Below are 17,271 nucleotides of genomic sequence, written 5' to 3' on the forward strand. Positions count from 1 at the left end.
ATCTTTTGCCAACGGTTTACGTCGACACAAAAGTTGGAGACAGTGGAGCTCCATTTTTCCAACTTTTAATCGACAAAAGATGGAGATAGCAAGTTTGGTTTGCAGCAAAGACATTTTTGAAGCCCCCTATCTCAGTGTACCAGTATCTCAACACACAACTATGAGAAGCACCAACTTGAAAACCAGAAAGGTCACAATGTTAAGGTCGACAACTTTGATCATTGCTTTGATTGGAATGGTTCAATCCCAGTAAGTCCAATAAAAGATTTGAGTTGTGTAGCAGTCGGAAAGTCATGACCACCATGTGGTCTTTCGATTCCTTGCTTTTCACAATGAACCAATATGTTATTTTAATCGCAAGAGCACTGAGCCCCCAAAAAAACTCGTATTGTATTTGTATACAGAATGGTAGCAACCCTTTCCGGCTCTCAGATGGGCATCGGAGGCACAGTGACATTCTCAGGCAATAACAATGCCACTCGAATCCGTGCAGCAATCACTGGTCTAGCACCTTTAAACGAACCAGTTTTATGGCACATTCACGTAAACAAGATAACAAACAATGATTGTGCTACTGCGGGTGGTCATCTCAATTTGTTGAATATCAATGAGGAGACTAGTAATTGTACTAAGGATGACAATACTTGGCCTACGAATTGTGCTACTGGAAATCGTGAGTTCGGCAAAGAAAGCTTTGATACGAGTCTCCACCAAATCAGTGATTGATCAAACACTCACATTATTTATCTCTCTTATTTAGTCGCTGGCAAGCTTGGTCTACTAAGTAAGAATGGAACTCATACTGGCGTCGATCATACGTTCTCCTTGGCTGATTTGCAAGGTCGTAGTATCGTCATCCACAAGAATGATGCTGCAAAGGTACCCTCATCTGAAAATTACACCTCACAAGTTTCGAAAACACGTCACTGACTGTAATCCAAAATCCTTGCAGACAAGGCTTGCATGCACAGACATTGTTGGAAGTGCTGGCGCAACAACTGTCGCAAAAGGAGCTAACCTCAAATTGGCAAGTCCCGAACCCGGTGCTGTGTTGGAGAGTCCCAAACCAGAAAAGGGAAAAGCAATTCCTCTTGCTACTGCCAAACCCAACAAGCTTGGAGCAACTCCCAAGCCTAGCAAAGGTGTTGCTACTTCTCCCAAGCCTAGTAAAACCCCAAAGTGACGCAAAGGACGGCAGATGTCTTTTGTGTGAAAGAGTCTTGGTGTCTTTGTATTGTGAAAGTGTTGTAACAACAATGCGTGTGAGTTACATAAACAGTCAGTTCATTCGTGAATTTACAGTGGTAGGGGAGGAGGTTATAAATTTGTTTTTGTTTAGTGATAATCTGTTTGCCACCTCAATTCGAGTCCGGTTAAATCGACCAACACGGTGGAGCTCGACGAATTGGAGATTTTAGCGGACGTAGCTCGAAAAAACCCACAACAAGCTCCACTATTGATCTACTTTGCCAAACGACAAAAATCGGGTACACTTGTTGATCAGGAGTTCTACGATCTTAACTTGCCTATCTTGGCAACTCAGTATCTTTGTGAGCAGCCACCCACTTCAACATACGTCGTAAATCACCATAACGAAAGGAAGAATGTTTAATCAATCAATGATTTTGGTACTTGGCATGATTGCCATGGTCCACTCAGAAGGGTAAGTCCTGCTACGATTTGATGATCAAAAGCAAAATGCATTATACATCTTTGCCTTAGTGTCGTTTTCTCGAGTCTTTGAAATACGACCAAATTGTGGTGTCATTTGCACTCCCACAACATTGTCATCATCTGGAGAAAAAAAAGACCATAATCGCTGCTGAATACCTTGACTTAATCTTCTCCTTCACCACTTCATCACACAACACCAAACTAAATCCTTCTTCCTCCCAACCATTCCACAAAGACTCATTGCCAAATTCACAGGAAACCAAAAGGGAATCGGTGGCTCCGTCACCTTCGTCGACTCGGACGGTGCCATCCGTATCCGTGCAGATGTCACGGGTCTGGACAAACTCGACGGCCCCGAATTCCTATGGCACATTCACGTAAAATCCATCACAAACAACAATTGCACGTCCGCTGGTGGACATCTCAACCTGCTCAATATCAATGAAGAGGCAACCAACTGTACGTCAAATGACAAGACTTGGAATACTACCTGTGCTACGGGCAATCGTATGTTTGATATTTCAGGTTGACGTGCATATTTGTCTCGTTCTGCCTCTTTTTCAATGTTGTTTTTAAGTTGCTGGCAAGTTTGGAGCCCTTACGAAAGGGGGAACCAACACGGGTATAGACCATTCATTCACATTGGCGCAAATCCAAGGGAAAAGTGTTGTCATTCATTTGAAAGATGCTACCAAGGTATGCATTTTTTGCTATTGTCGCTCGTTCTTGACTTGAAGACAGAAAACTGACATATACGCTCGTGTTTTAAACCAATAGACCAGGATTGCATGTGCAGACATTGTTCTCAATGGATCACCAGTAACACCCGGTGGAAAAGCTCTGGCATCTGGAGCTCCAGTGAAATGTACTCCACGTCATCGTCGCTAAACAGTCGTCTGTTTTTGAGAAGGAACCTGTGTGAGGTTTTTGGTAAGGCTTTTCTATTTCCAACCTATACCGATAGCGTTTGGTAATGAATCTGTGATTTAGTGAGTAGGTACTTACTGAACCGTTTGTCTTGAGTGAAGGAGAGTTGCTTGAATGCGTCGAAATGTTCCAACGATGGTTACTTGAGCCAACTGCAAACCCGGATTGCGAGACAATTGGGAATAATATGAATCCCGTTGAAACACGTAAAAGAAGTCCCGTTCTTGGTCGTGAATCGTAAAGTCCCTTGCAACTTTGGCTGTTCCGTCCGAAAAATAAAAACTTGAAAGTTGATGGAGGCTCGAGCGACCTAAAGAAAAGGAAGAAGGTATATCAAAATTTTAAATGAGACTTCTGGCATTAAATATCATAGCATATCCGAGTTTCTTAACTCAACGTCTTGTTTTGAAGAGATCTAGTCCAGGAATCAACGCTATGTTCTGTTTATGAAAGGGAAAAGAATAGTTGGGGTCGTCCCTTTACAGTCATCGATGACTGTGACGACGCCTTTAGAAGACGTAGGATTGTTGGTTTTCTATGGGCAATTCGCATGAATCTTACACTGTACCATGGCAAATTAGGACAACCAAGATCACAAGCGAAGACGACAACGGAGCCTGGTATGAAAGCTTTTATATTTGCTAAAGGAATTGCATTAGGACTTTTGGTTCCCAACTACACCTTTTGCAAGCCAATGTGCTGATTGCTTCAATTTATGTTGGTGTTCTTAGACTCGGCAGGAATCCACCACGCCTGAACCTGTCAGCGTGATATGGCCTGATTGGGAGCTAGATATCCCTGCTTTCGACTATGACTTGTCGTTGCCAACTGTTCCTCTATTCGACTTTGAAGCCCCACAACCATATAAACCAGCTGCTGCATGGACAGCGAGGCTAGCTATCAGCCCGAACAGCGTCTCCATACCGCTTCAAGGTACCGACGGTATAGCACTGACGAGTTACCCAAAATTCCTAACTTTGTGGTTTCTTTAGTACAAATGCACCCTCTTGATTACATTGATGTTCAAGATCTAGTCCAGTCCTTTTTTCAGTTCGTGTATCCCATTGCTCCAAGAGTTGCATATCTTCATCCGCCGACTCACATGGACTTTGGCATCAAGCCCAAAAGCCCGTTGCTGTTTCATGCCATTTGCGCCATAGGTTTGTGAAAACTTGTTTGTCTCTACTTGTATTATGAAATATATGATTGAACTTTACGAAACACTTAGGCGCTTCTGTTTCTTCTCAGCCGGCACTCCTTCATTTTGATGCTGCATCCCCGGTTCATCGTGGATGGGGTTATATAGAGAAATGTCATGAAATCCTGGGTGAAGCATTACAAAATCCGTCAGTGGATACGGTACAGGCTCTTTTATTGATGTCGCATTTTTTCAGTCGAGCTGACGATCGTAAGCTTGTTTTTGAATGTAACTGACATGATGTCGCCACTCACGCAATTCATGTTCTTTAGAAAAGCTGACGATGCAATTCGTGCGACTGTCTGCCAGGTATTTGAAAACTTGCAGCAATCTGCACGAAATAATAGCGCATTTGTGGACTGAAATTTTCTGTGGTATAGGATGCTTATGTTGTTAGATATGGATCAAGACCCAGATATTTTAACTCAGAAACATTTGTTGAAGCCTCAAACATTTTTAGAAGAAGAGACTCGCAGGCGGACGTGGTTTTGTGTTCATGGTCCTGAACAAGGTTGGGCTTGAAAATGCCGAATAAATAAACCCCATATCTATGTTTTCGCTGTCGTCGACTCATGAATTTATATTTGTTTCATCAGGTACTGCAGCGATGACCAACCAAACTTCAATAACACTTCGAGACCCCTACGAGCTGTCTGAAGTCTCAAAGGTGACACTACCGTGCTCAGAAAGGACATGGATGGCTATAAACCCCAGGACTGGAGCGATGCCAGCGGTTGTAGAGAGCGATCTCGTTGATTCTATACAGGCCTGTATCGAAGTGTGTAGGCTGTTCACGCTGTCTGTACGGGTGACTGTCCTATACAGTCTCGTAGGTTTGTGCTTACAACGCAATTTGAGATCATTTACTGACGTGGATCATTTTAAAAGGACTCTTGGGCACCGCCAGGACATGCTGCAGCTCGGAAACTATCCGATTTTCCCGATGGTGACGATTTGTTGCTTTGTGAAATCCACGATGGGAACTAACTGTCTTTCTTCTAGATGATTTAAGGCGAGGACTCACGCTCAAGGTCTATTCTTTTATCTTACAAAGTGCGGTACCATGAGAAAACAAATCATAAATATTCATCCTCTACTGCTTTTAGAATTTGGACTTTCGGCCTGTCATGGAAAGAGCCCTCAGAGACTTTTATCTCAAGTTACCCAGCTACATGAAGATAGAATGTGTCTATGGAAGCCCCACAGCCTGTAGTAAACTTCAAAGCTGGTTCAAGAATGTGTTGGAGTGCTCACGAACACCGAATGGGACAACCAACGGCTGGAACGTCATCTTAATACACATCATGTATCATACTGCGATACTAGGCATTGCGAAGGTATGGTTCAAATGTGGGACTTGATGTGCAGTTTTTACCTCGTTTGCTTACGCCTTGGTATTTTTGGTAGCCTGGAGTGATTCTCGCTCTGAAGACACTGTCAGCGGAAGAGGTACTGATGGACAAGAACGTGAACGATGCAAAGACTTCGGCACTACAGATACTTAGTTTCATACAACATATCATCGTTCCTTTCAATCCTACGTGGTAAGCACTGAATGTTTTCTCGCTCGGACACCCCCTAAACTAGCATTACTATCGCAGGGACCTTTTTGGAGAGTGGACGGGGTTCGGCGTTGACTCCTGCGTTAAGGTGAGCGACAAAAGCGGTATCTTTGAATTGCCGAAATCATTGATTTTAAAGTTTATTGGGTTTAGGCTCTGGCCACGTTATCTGCTCTGCCTGGCAATGAGCATTTCCTTCGGCTCGCTGATATGGCACTGAAGGGCTTCGCGACTATACGCCCTTACTCGGCGCTGGCCCGTCTAGTCGTAAACAATTGCAACGAGGCAATTGCGAAAGCTCGACATCATTCTAGACTAAAGAAATAGACAAGAGGACATATGCACAAATCGCATCGGGAAGTCCTGGACTTGGATGCAATAACCTCAAGATACTGTAATCATGTTGACAAGGTTTAAGCCGCACAATGTAACATGCCTCGATACCTGTAAGATATCCTTGATTTTTAATTTACTCCTTCTCATTGAGTGAAATTATTGAATGTTTTTGCGTGGTTGCTAAAGGCTTTCTATACTGAAGCGCTGATGGTTGCTTTGACGAAAAATGATATACGACGTTTGAATGCGTCAAAATGTTCAAGACGTTCATCAACATTAGAGTAGAACTCCAGGAGGTTTGAATGCTTTGAAAGCAATAATAGACATAAAACACGTTTGAACACGTGATAAGTGTTTCCCTGGAAGAGTTGGTTTTGTCGGAAACCAGGGCAATTTCTTCCAGCCGAAAAGCCTCCAGTTGATGCATCAGACCTTGAGCCAGCACCTAGAAGAACGGAGGAAGGTATGCAATGTTGGCCACAGCAGAACGTTCTAACGTTGAATAATTGTGAATATCTCAGATTGTCTCTTACAGTTCGACCACCTTCGTCTGTGACTAGTGATCTTGCAGGTGAAGGAAGGTGACGTGACTCACCATATGCTCTGTTAATGAAGAGGAAGGGAGTGGATGATGTCGTCTCTCTACAGGCATCTGTGAAGACGTCTTCAGAAGACGTGGGTCTGGTTTGTTTTCCGTGACCACATCCATAGATTTGACTATTTGAAATTTTTAGGAGGACAAGGAGGAGAGGCGCAAACGAAGACGGAGGCTGGTATGAATTTCCCGTATCTCATAACACAAAGATGCATGTTTTCTGAAAGCTTTAGCTTTCGAGATTGCCAATTTGCTGATTCGATTGCTTGCTCCAATTGATACACCCGAGATTTCTCCACAGGACACGACCACCAAGCCTGCTAACGTGATATTTGGCTTGGATTCGGGATATTCTGATTTGGATTTCTCATTGCCAACTGTTCCTGCGTTTGACTTTGATTTTCCAATTCCGATTGGCGCATCTGCAGGTCCATGGACAGTCAGACTGCCTACCAGATCCAGTATTGTCTCCGTACCGTCTCAAGGTAGTTTCAACGACCTGGCACTTACGGTTTGCAAAAATGAGTCTGAACAAGTGTTTGTGTATGATAGTACCAATCCACCCTTTGGACTGTATTGACGTGAAAGACCTCATTCGATCATACTTCAAGTTCATCTATCCAATTGCTCCGCGGTCATCCTTCCTACATCCTCCATCACATTTAGATTTCAGCAGACCCAGGAGTCCCTTGCTGCTTCATGCCATATGTGCAATAGGTTTGAAACGTTGAAGATATACGATATCGTCAGTAAAGGGTATTCAGTTGTTGTCTTCTTGACCTTAGGTGCCTCCGTATCGTCTCAACCGTCACTGATTCAGCTTAATGCTTCGGAACCGGTTCATCGTGGATGGATTTATATAGAATTGTGCCATGCTCTGTTGAGTGAAGCAATACAGACCCCATCTGTTGAGACGGTGCAGGCTCTAGCTGTGATGTCACACTTCTTTAGTCGGGCCGGTGAACGTAAGTTCGTCTTTGCATCATCAAGTCCAATTTCACCAACAACTGCAATCTCAAAACATTCCTCGGTTTTAGCAAAACTAGCTATAGATTTCATGCGACTTGGCGCCCGAATGATGATGCTCCTACAAATGGATCAGGACCCAGATATCTTGACTCAGAAGCGTCTGTTGCAGCCTCAGACCTTCCTACAAGAGGAGACACGCAGACGGACGTGGTTTTGCCTACATGCTCCTGAACAAGGTAAGGTGTATTAGCCACATATTCAGCTATTTTCGCTACATATTGACACTATGGTTCCTATCAGCCATGGCGATTATGACGAACCAAACGTCGCTAACACTACGAGACAAGTTTGAATTGGATGAAGTATCAAACGTTACATTTCCGTGCTCAGAGCAAACGTGGATGGCCATAAATCCAAGGAGTGGAGCAATGCCAGCGTTGGTGGAAAGTGACATGGTTGATTCTGTACAGGCTAGTATAGAGGTTTGCAGGCTTTACACACTCTCTATACGAGAAACAACTTTGTACAATCTCGTACGTTGCTCCTATTATCAGCCACATGCGTCAACTGCCCATTTCTGCTTTCTTCATCCTGACGCGAACATTTCGAAAAGGACTCTTGGGCACCACCAGGATTCTTCGCCTCTCAGAAACTATCTGATTTTCCTGATGGTATGGACCCGTTCTTTGATTTAATTACCAACAGGAAACTAAATGCCTTCCAATTCCTTTTGTTTTCAGACGATCTGAGGCGAAGGCTTACGCTCAAGGTGTGCTTTGGTTTCGTCTTGTAATGTACCATTGACAGAAGAGCGTCATTTTCGTATACTCACTGTTCACGACAATCCAGAATCTGGACTTTCAACCCATCATGGAAAAACGCCTTAGAAACTTTTATCACCGATTACCAAGCTACATGAAGATAGAGAGTGCCCATGATAACAAGGCGGTCGGGAGTAGTGGACTACAAGGTTGGTTTAGGGGTGTGTTGGAGTGGACGAAATTGTCGAAAGTGGACACGAATGCTTGGAACGTCGTCTTTATACACCTCATGTATCATACTTCTATACTTTGTATTGCGAAGGTATGTTTGAAACTTGACGTCCAGTTTGGGCTTTGTGTTTTCTTACAATGTGGTTTTGTTAGCCTGGAGTAATTCTTGCTCTGAAAACACTGACAGCAGTGGAAGCCTCAATGGACAGAAACGTGATGGATGGCCAGATATCTGCGTTTCAGATATTCAACTTTATACAAGATGTCATCGTACCGCTGAATCCTAGATGGTGAGCACTTGCAATTCGTTTCTCAACCATTCGCACAAACTAACCCAGAGCCACTACTACAGGGAGTTTATTGGCGAGTGGACAAGCTTTGGGGCCGAGGCTTGCGTCAAGGTAAGCGTCTGAAGCAGTGTCTCTGAATTAAAGAATGATGCTAACCTCTCATGTTGTAGGCTTTTGCCACTTTGTCCGTTCTGCCTGGCCACGAGCATTTACTTCAACTGGCTGAAGTAGCACTCAAAGGCTTCTCAAGTATAAGGCCCATCTCGGGCCTAGCGCGTCTCGTAATAAAGAATGCCACGCAGGCTATTGAAAAGGCAAAGGAGCACCGCGTCAAGCAAATGAAATGACATGGAATGCTGTTACAATTCTCATGGACTCTAGTTTGGAGTTACAGTATATCAACTGTGCAAAATGTATACTGTGTCAATAGTTGTAAACTACTGGATTGAATTTAACTTACTAGTTTTAATTTGGCAATTTTCTTGAGTGGGCTTGTGCTCTTCAAAGAGGACTACTATAGACTGAAGCGATCCAATCCTTATACACAAGGTTGCTCCAGTTTGTTCACCGGAAGAGTTGAATTTTGAGACGGATGAGAATGGTGAGTATCGAGAACAACCAAATAAATTCAAACACGTGACAGTTGTTTTGGTCTGACGTCTGCAAGTTCTTCCAACAACCGCGAGAAACAAATCCAGTTTACCGGAGTGGAGCGACCCAAAGGTAAGCAAGGATGAAACGTAATACGTATGAACTCGCCATAGCAAAAGATAACAATAATCTGACGTTAAATAATCGAGAATAGTCTCGTAAAACTTGTAAAAACGTGCCTCTAACGTTCTCTTTGTAGTCATCTATTCCAACAAATCAACTTGTGCGTCTGACAGTTTGTTTGTCTTCTAGATGAAGAGGAAAGGAATAGATCAGGTCGTCCCTCTGCATTCAATGGCTAGGAAATCGTGGTTCGAAGACGTAAGCAATGATTTAGTTTTGCCTGGCTCAGTTTGCATGAATCTTGACATTATCTTCACACGTCTTAGGAGGACGAGGACGACTATGATCAGCCCAAACGACTACGGAAACTGGTACGAAAACTCTCTCTATTATTATTACAGTTTTTTGGGCGTAAAGACATTAGATGCCAATTTGCCGTGATTCGCTGCTAGCTAAATCAACAGTGTGGCTGATTATTACTTTGCCCCGCCCCACCCCATAGGACACAACCCCCAGACACACCAACGTGATGATCGATTTCGGTCGAAATGGTTTTAATTTCTCCTTGCCTACTCCTCCTGGATTTAACCTCGACGTGCCAGCTAGTCCATCATGGTCGTCAATCAATATGGGGTCTGAATGGGCACCTACCCGATACAACACGGTCCCTATACCACCTCAAGGTAGGCTCGACGATCTCCTGATTTACATGTTACTACTCTAAACCAGTTCTATTTATTAGTACCCATGTGCCCGCTTGATCGTGTGGATGTCAAAGACCTAGTCCAGTCCTTCTTTCGGTTCCTCTATCCAATCGCTCCCCGTTTCGTGTTTTTGCATCCTCCAACACACTTGGATTTCACCAAGAGCAAAAATCCCTTGTTGTTTCATGCCATATGTGCTCTAGGTATGGTTGGGTTTGACTCAATTAGTTGGTCACTTGTTTTTGGTTTTCATCTTTAGAAACTTAGGTGCGACTGTGTCATCACAACCGGCACTGCTTCATCTTGGGGTCTCTGACCCAGTGCATCGTGGATGGGCATACATTGAAAAGTGTTATGCATTACTGGACGACGCAATGCAAAACCCATCAGTTGAAATCGTTCATGCTCTTGGACTGATGTTTTCATTTTGTGTTCGAGTTGGTGAACGTACGTCTCTAAAGTTCAATTTTCTTCTTTTTTACTTTCATGCTAACGTTGTTTCGTTTTTGTAGAAAGGCTATGCTTTAAATTCGTTCGGCTGGCATGCAGGTCCGGGAATTCCGACAAAATGACTTACAACCGCACTTTTTGACGCTGGCATATAGGATGATGATGACTCTCCAGATGGACCAAGACCCAGATATTTTGACACAGAAACGCTTGCTGAGGCCTCAAACCTTTCTGGAAGAAGAAACTCGCAGGCGGACGTGGTTTGCCTTGTGCGGTCCTGAACGAGGTATGAGAAGGATCTTTTAGCATCCACGTTTTCTCCATAGTGAACGCTTTTTCTCGGATTTCCAATAGCCATTGCGATAATGACCAATGAACCCTCAATAACGCTTCCAGACCAGTCCGAGCTGGACGAGGTTTCTAATGTGACACGTCCCTGCTCAGAGGCGACGTGGATGGTCATCAACCCCAAGACGGGGAAAATGCCAGATTTTGTGGAGAGTGACATGGTTGATTCTGTGCAAGTCTGCATCGAAGTCTGTAGGCTGTACGAGCTTACAATGCGGATAACAACCTTATACAACCTCGTACGATATGTCTACTCTAAGTCGTTTTTCGATTTGGGTCTCGTTAATTTGAATGTTTCCACAGGATTCCTGGACGCCACCGGGATACCTCGCGTCCCAGAAACTGTCCGACTTTCCTGATGGTACCAGCGCGCTTGCTGTCTTTGACTTGCCACAAAAAACTGGACTTGCTTTCATTTCTTAGGCGATTTGAGACGAAAGCTAACGCTCAAGGTGTGTTTTTCCTGCTCATTTTCCAAAAGCAACGGATAACACGAGGGTGCCATTTCCGTTGTACTAACCTCATGTGCACCAAATTAGAACTTGGACTTTCAGCCCATCATGGAAAAACGTCTCAAAGACTTTTATCTCCGACTGCCGAGCTACATGAGGATTGAAAGCGCCCACGGTACAAGCCCAGTTGGTAGCAGTAAGCTGCAGACCTGGTTCAAGGGTGTGCTGGACCGGGCACTTGACTCGAAGTTTGACACGAATTCCTGGAACGTTATCTTTGCGCACATAGTGTTTCATACTTCGATACTGGCCATCGCAAAGGTTATTGAATCCGACTGACATTTGAATGATGTCGTTTCTTACAGATTTCGCTTGTTAGCCTGGCGTTATTCTCGCTCTGAAAACGCTAAAACCGGAGGAGGCACTGACAAACAAGCACGTGAATGATGCCAAGAGTTCCGCAATTCAAATATTCAATCTGATACAAGATGTCATCATACCGCTGAACCCTAAATGGTAAGTTCTGGCAGTTTTCCCCCTCAGGCTTGAAACCCACTCTAACCTATAAAAATCACTATTAAAGGGAGTTAATGGGCGAGTGGGCGAGTTTCGGAGTCGAGTCTTGCGTCAAGGTAAAGTGAGAGAAGTCAGTATCTCTGGAATCGATGAGATTTGAATGTGTTTGATTTAGGCTTTGGCCACTCTGTCTGCTCTCCCCGACCAAGAACATCTTCTCCACCTCGCCGAGGTAGCAGTCAATGGCTTCCAGGGAATACGGCCCTACATGGCTCTAGCACGTTCAGTAACGGTTAATTGTAGACAGGCAATCGAGAAGGCACAAGAATATCGCTCCAACTGAAGAAATGATGACCTGGAACACCTGATTTGCAAAATCTCATAGTACAATCATGTTGGAATTGCATGGATGCTGTATCCTATGTCGATACTTGTAAGATATTAGTTTGTAATGTAAATGTTATTCTATATCGCAGTTGGATGGTATTTTTGATTGTTGTGTCTTGGTCGGGTAGTTTGGAGGATCAAAGTGGTTTGACGCTATGGTAGCTAGCCTCGAGGGAACTCGTTTGGAAACTCTTGTATTTTCTTGAATTTGCTTGAATGCGTCAACATGACCAGAATATGGTTGTTCGAGTTCAAACAACAAGAAACGTGAGATCCGACACTGCTTATGCCTTAAAGGTTAAAGACACGTAATGACGCGTAAAAGCTCTCTCCTGAATTGTCCTTGACGGTCTAGAACTCGTCCAATTTCGTCCGTTTTGTTCCGGCCGAGTAGAATGTTGATGACGGCTGAGCTACGATAAATTCAAACAAAACAAGGTGCGGTTTAGCTACTAGAGACTTCTATTGAATCACGCAAATGCATTAATCATGCTAAAACCGCGTGGCTTACTCTCTTTCTACCTCGATTTTTAGTGGTCTTCCGTGCACGTGGTTTGACGGGAGTGTGATGAAGAGGAAGAGAGTTGATGAGGTCGTCTCTATACAGGCATCTGTGGAGACGCCTTCAGAAGACGTGAGTCGAGCCCGTTTTCCTGGAGCGAAAACCACATTGATCGTGATCTTGACATTGCACTATTTAGAAGGACAATGAGGAGAAGAGCAAAAGAATACAAAGACTGGTATGCACACTATCTCTACTCTCGAATTACGCTACATTGATGCGTTTGTTTTACCTCAACCGATGAGCTTTTCAAGTTGGACTTGCTGGATGTAACCAAACACATGTTGCCTCGACTCGTAGGACACTACCACTAGAAGCTCCCACGTGATGTTTGGTTTTGATTTGGCACATTCTGCCTTTGATTTCTCGCTGCCAACGCCCCCTGCATTCATCCTCGAACTCCCAAATGGTGTTTATTCATCGATAAACGTAAGCCCTCGATGGGTACCTACCAGATATAACAAGGTCCCCATACCGCCTCAAGGTAGTGTCAACGATCTAGTCCGTACGGGATGCATAAAGTCAGCTCTGACAAGTTCCCTTATAGTACAATTTCACCCGTTGGATCGTATCGATGTTACGGACTTGATTCGTTCCGTTTTCAATTTCGTCTATCCAATTGCTCCTCGGGTCTCATTCTTACATCCTCCATCGCACATGGACTTTAGCGTAAAGCCCAAAAGCCCCATACTGTTTCATTCCTTATGTTCCATAGGTATGTGATCAGACAGCACTCGTGGTTTACTTGCAATTGCTTTACTCAATCAGTCTAGGCGCGTCTGTGTCGTCTCAACCCGCCCTGCTTGAACTGGGTGTTGCAGACCCGGTTCATCGAGGTTGGGGATACATTAAAAAATGTCATGCCTTGTTGGGTAACGCACTACAAAACCCGTCTGTTGATAATCTACATGCAATCATCATTATGGCGTACTTCTTTGTTCGAGCTGGTGAACGTACGGTCGTTGTCTTTGCGTCAGAGAGCTCAGATTTTCGCTAAAAATTATCCCTACCTCTTTAGAAAAGCTGTGCATCGAATTCGTGAGACTCGCTTCAAGGTTCGGAAATTGTCACCATGTCTATGTTACAACATATCATATCTTACAGCCCGTTCCGTTATAGGCTGATGATGTTTCTTCAAATGGATCAAGACCCAGATATTTTGACACAGAAGCGCCTGCTCGAGCCGCAGACGTTCTTGGAAGAAGAGACGCGCAGGAGGACATGGTTTTGTCTCTGTGGAGCTGAAAGAGGTAAAACTGCAGAACACCACATGACAGGTCATGTTTCATCAGGACTAACTTTTACTTTTATCGATACGTCGAAACATTTAGCTGTCGCCCTCATGACCAATCAACCCTCCATAACATTACGAGACAAATCAGAGTTGGACGAGGTGTCAAATGTGACGTTCCCATGCTCCGAGCGAACGTGGATGACAATAGACCCCAGGACAGGAGCCATGCCGGCTATCGTAGAGAGCGACATGGTAGACGCTGTGCAGGCGTGCATCGAGATCTTTCGATTGAACGGGCTGGCGACACGTGTGACTACACTATATAATCTCGTATGTTGTATGGTATCTGCAAGTTTGGTGAAGTTTTGACTGACCTAAACGGTTTGTTTTGAAGGACTCGTGGAAGCCACCAGGATTCATCGCACCTGAGAAACTATCCGATTTTCCAGACGGTATGCATTATAAGCTCTTGAAAATGATAAGATGGCGGCGTCTCTTGACCCTTTATTTTGTCAGACGATCTCAGGCGAAGGCTTACGCTCAAGGTACATGTCTTTCCCTCCCTCCCGCTCTCCAAATCTTGACGCGAAAACGCTCCCACCTTCGTGAATATTCATTCATGTCTTTCCTTTTTCTTCCACCAGAATCTCGACTTTCACCCCATAATGGAGAAACGTCTGAAAGACTTTTATCTCAGACTACCAAACCATATGAAGATTGAAAGTGTTCAAAACGGAAGTCCCTCGGCCGGCAGCAATAAGCTGCAAAGGTGGTTTCAGAGTGTCATCGAATGGACCAAATCATCAAAGGGAGACACGAATGCTTGGAATGTTATCTTTATACATCTCATGTATCATTCGTCGATACTTGCCATTTCGAAGGTACTTGGAGCAGTTGAAAGTTCCGTTGAGCCTGTCTAATTAATAATTGTATACTTTTAGCCTGGAGTGATTCTTGCTCTAAAAACATTGGCAACTGAAGAGGCATTACTGGATAAGAGCGTGAAAGATGCCACGAAGGCTGCACTGCAAATGTGTGATTTCATAAAGGACATTATTGTGCCGTTGAACCCCAGATGGTGAGTACGTGAATCTGCCTTCCAGCTCTCGTATCTAACCCTGTAAACACTATGACAAGGTCCTGGATTGGTGAGCCGACCGCTTTTAGTGTGGAGGCATGCGTCAAGGTACACAAGATGGAAAGAACAATATCCTGTTGAATGTAGTATCGTTTTCTGCTCCGTTCCTGATACACATCCTTTGTTTAGGCCTTAGCTACACTATCAGCTCTCCCCGGCCATGAGCATTTGCTTCAGCTCGCTGATGTAGCCCTCAGCGGCTTCTCAACCATCCGGCCCGTGACGGCTCAAACACGGGTAGTCATGGCGAACTGCGAGGAGGCTGTTGACAAAGCTCGCCAGCATCGCTCGAAGCTTTTACGCAAATCAACAGTTTGATTACTGGTGTACATTCTACATTACTGTATAATACTTGTAAAAGGTAAAACCGAATCTTTTTTTTTCTAATTTAAACTAGTTTCCTACCTTGATGTGAAATGGGGTTTAACGGTTGTGAGATGATTGTTGTTTTGCTTTGAAGTGTGGAAAAGGGGTCGAGAAGGGATGTTTAAGGGAAAGATGTAATTTTTGACCTCTCGCTGACATCGAGAAAAAATAACAGCTCTATAATCCTGGAGGATTGTGCTTTATACAGCATCTTAGAGAAGGTATGAATTTGATAGTATCGAATCCTGTCAGAACGTTAAAGCATGTAAACCAAGTCTGGTTACTCTGTGCTTCTCTTCGTAGTGCCCTTGTAGCGAATGAACGCGATCAAACACTTTTGGGCCAACAATACCAATTCAAAGCATCACAATGACCGGGTAATACTTTGAGATATGCTGTCCTTGTTGTTGTGCGGCAGAAATCGAAAGTGGAGCATTGGAGCAAGACGTTACTATGAAATTCGCCGTAGTTAAAGATTGGGTTGTTTTGTATTTCTTTCAAATCATCTTGGGAAGCATCTGGTGCTCATCATTTCCAGTCTCGGATAGCTTCCTTCCCGAATGGAGCTCGTCGCTCGATAACTGGAGGACTTTGCTGTCGTGAACCAACCGGTTAGCATTCCCTTGCCTTACTCACACTCTCATTATGACACCATCAAACCCGCTCCAGACCATGTTGCAACAACCTGTTTTATGTTGACCACCTATATGTACTACGGCCGAAGGCAAAAAAATTTCAATGGACGCAAGCCATCCCACCGTTTTGCGGTTCTATCAGGCGGTGTGCTCACATTAGACAAACGTGTAATCCGATGGACGCAAACCACTGCACTGGGCTCACCTTCCCACACCTCGAACGACAACATGAATCTGTATTTTGTGTTGACGACGAAACTTTGTGTCTTGTAAAGTTGCTGGCTATTCTTTTGCATGATCATGCTTCGTGCAAATCAACACACATGCTTTGTTTCGACCACCAGAATACGAAAAAATGACTTGGGGAGTCTCTAAAGACAGCGTTTGAGCCGGAGACAGGATCTGTTTACGAAACTTCCCAGAAGTCTGGTTGACTGATGGTGACAAGGTAAAGCCTAATGAAAGCGTAATCTTGTTGACAATATGGACTCTTACAAAATCACATCCATAGGTGTCGGGTGTCTTGCAAGATCTCTTTATTCAGTTTTTTTCTTTCGTTTGGAGGAATTTGTTCCGAGACTCATTATCTCGGTTCTTCTATTCTTCTATGTAGATCTATAATACACCTGGAAAACTCTTGCCTGGAAAGTGCTTGTGTCTTCTGTGTGGTTAAATTTCGCTCTCGCCATCTTGTATAAAGTTGGCCAAGAGTTTTACCATTCCTTGTACAAACTTTTGGGCCACAACAAATGAACTCAGCACATCTCTCAACCCGAAACAAGTCGCTTGAGTGACACACTTTATGTATGTAGCTGAAATCTCAAATCATTTACTTTAACGTGCGAAAAGCCCCCAACCAATGAATCCGCAATCTCCTTTGAGACTTATACAGCTTCTCTATCTACCTCTTAACTGGACACGTACGAACCCACGGAGAAGCAGCCGGAGCAGCTGCAGCTACCTTGGTGGTAGCATTGGCAGCCACTGCATAAATATTGGTTTGACCAGGTGCTATAGTCGCACATGCAACACGAGTCTTGCCAGCGTCAGTCAAGTGGAGTACGACGCTGCGTCCGAGGAGGGCGTTTGTGTTTAGTGTTGTGTCCTTTTTGAAATTGGGGGAGAGTTAGATTGGTGTAGAGTTGAAATGGCATGAGCTTTTGAAAGGAATCGCAATAGGTGAAGAGACAGAGGAGATGGAGAGGAAGCTTACCCAGTAAGA

General features: G+C 44.1%; 1 protein-coding gene across 1 annotated transcript; it reads left to right on the plus strand.

Moving 5' to 3' along the window:
- Positions 1–405: 405 nt before the first annotated feature.
- On the plus strand, positions 406–12,070 carry SmJEL517_g03952 (uncharacterized protein; the record flags this gene model as incomplete). The annotated part of the gene is made up of 44 exons (XM_031169880.1): positions 406–673; positions 761–879; positions 953–1,166; positions 1,930–2,181; positions 2,252–2,370; positions 2,452–2,532; positions 3,333–3,534; positions 3,594–3,761; positions 3,830–4,009; positions 4,072–4,108; positions 4,180–4,310; positions 4,396–4,628; positions 4,688–4,745; positions 4,802–4,830; positions 4,906–5,136; positions 5,207–5,343; positions 5,401–5,449; positions 5,515–5,628; positions 6,313–6,372; positions 6,432–6,470; positions 6,534–6,777; positions 6,845–7,009; positions 7,078–7,257; positions 7,330–7,497; positions 7,562–7,743; positions 7,875–8,030; positions 8,111–8,344; positions 8,407–8,543; positions 8,606–8,654; positions 8,714–8,872; positions 9,447–9,515; positions 9,584–9,628; positions 9,760–9,940; positions 10,000–10,164; positions 10,229–10,408; positions 10,474–10,510; positions 10,567–10,697; positions 10,766–10,998; positions 11,063–11,120; positions 11,183–11,211; positions 11,299–11,532; positions 11,591–11,727; positions 11,795–11,843; positions 11,903–12,070. 44 exons carry the CDS (start codon positions 406–408, stop codon positions 12,068–12,070), a joined length of 6,111 nt encoding a protein of 2,036 aa, XP_031024193.1.
- Positions 12,071–17,271: the final 5,201 nt, after the last annotated feature.

This window comes from Synchytrium microbalum (assembly GCF_006535985.1).
Source record: "Synchytrium microbalum strain JEL517 chromosome Unknown SmJEL517_scf0023, whole genome shotgun sequence".
Lineage (NCBI taxonomy): Eukaryota > Fungi > Chytridiomycota > Chytridiomycetes > Synchytriales > Synchytriaceae > Synchytrium > Synchytrium microbalum.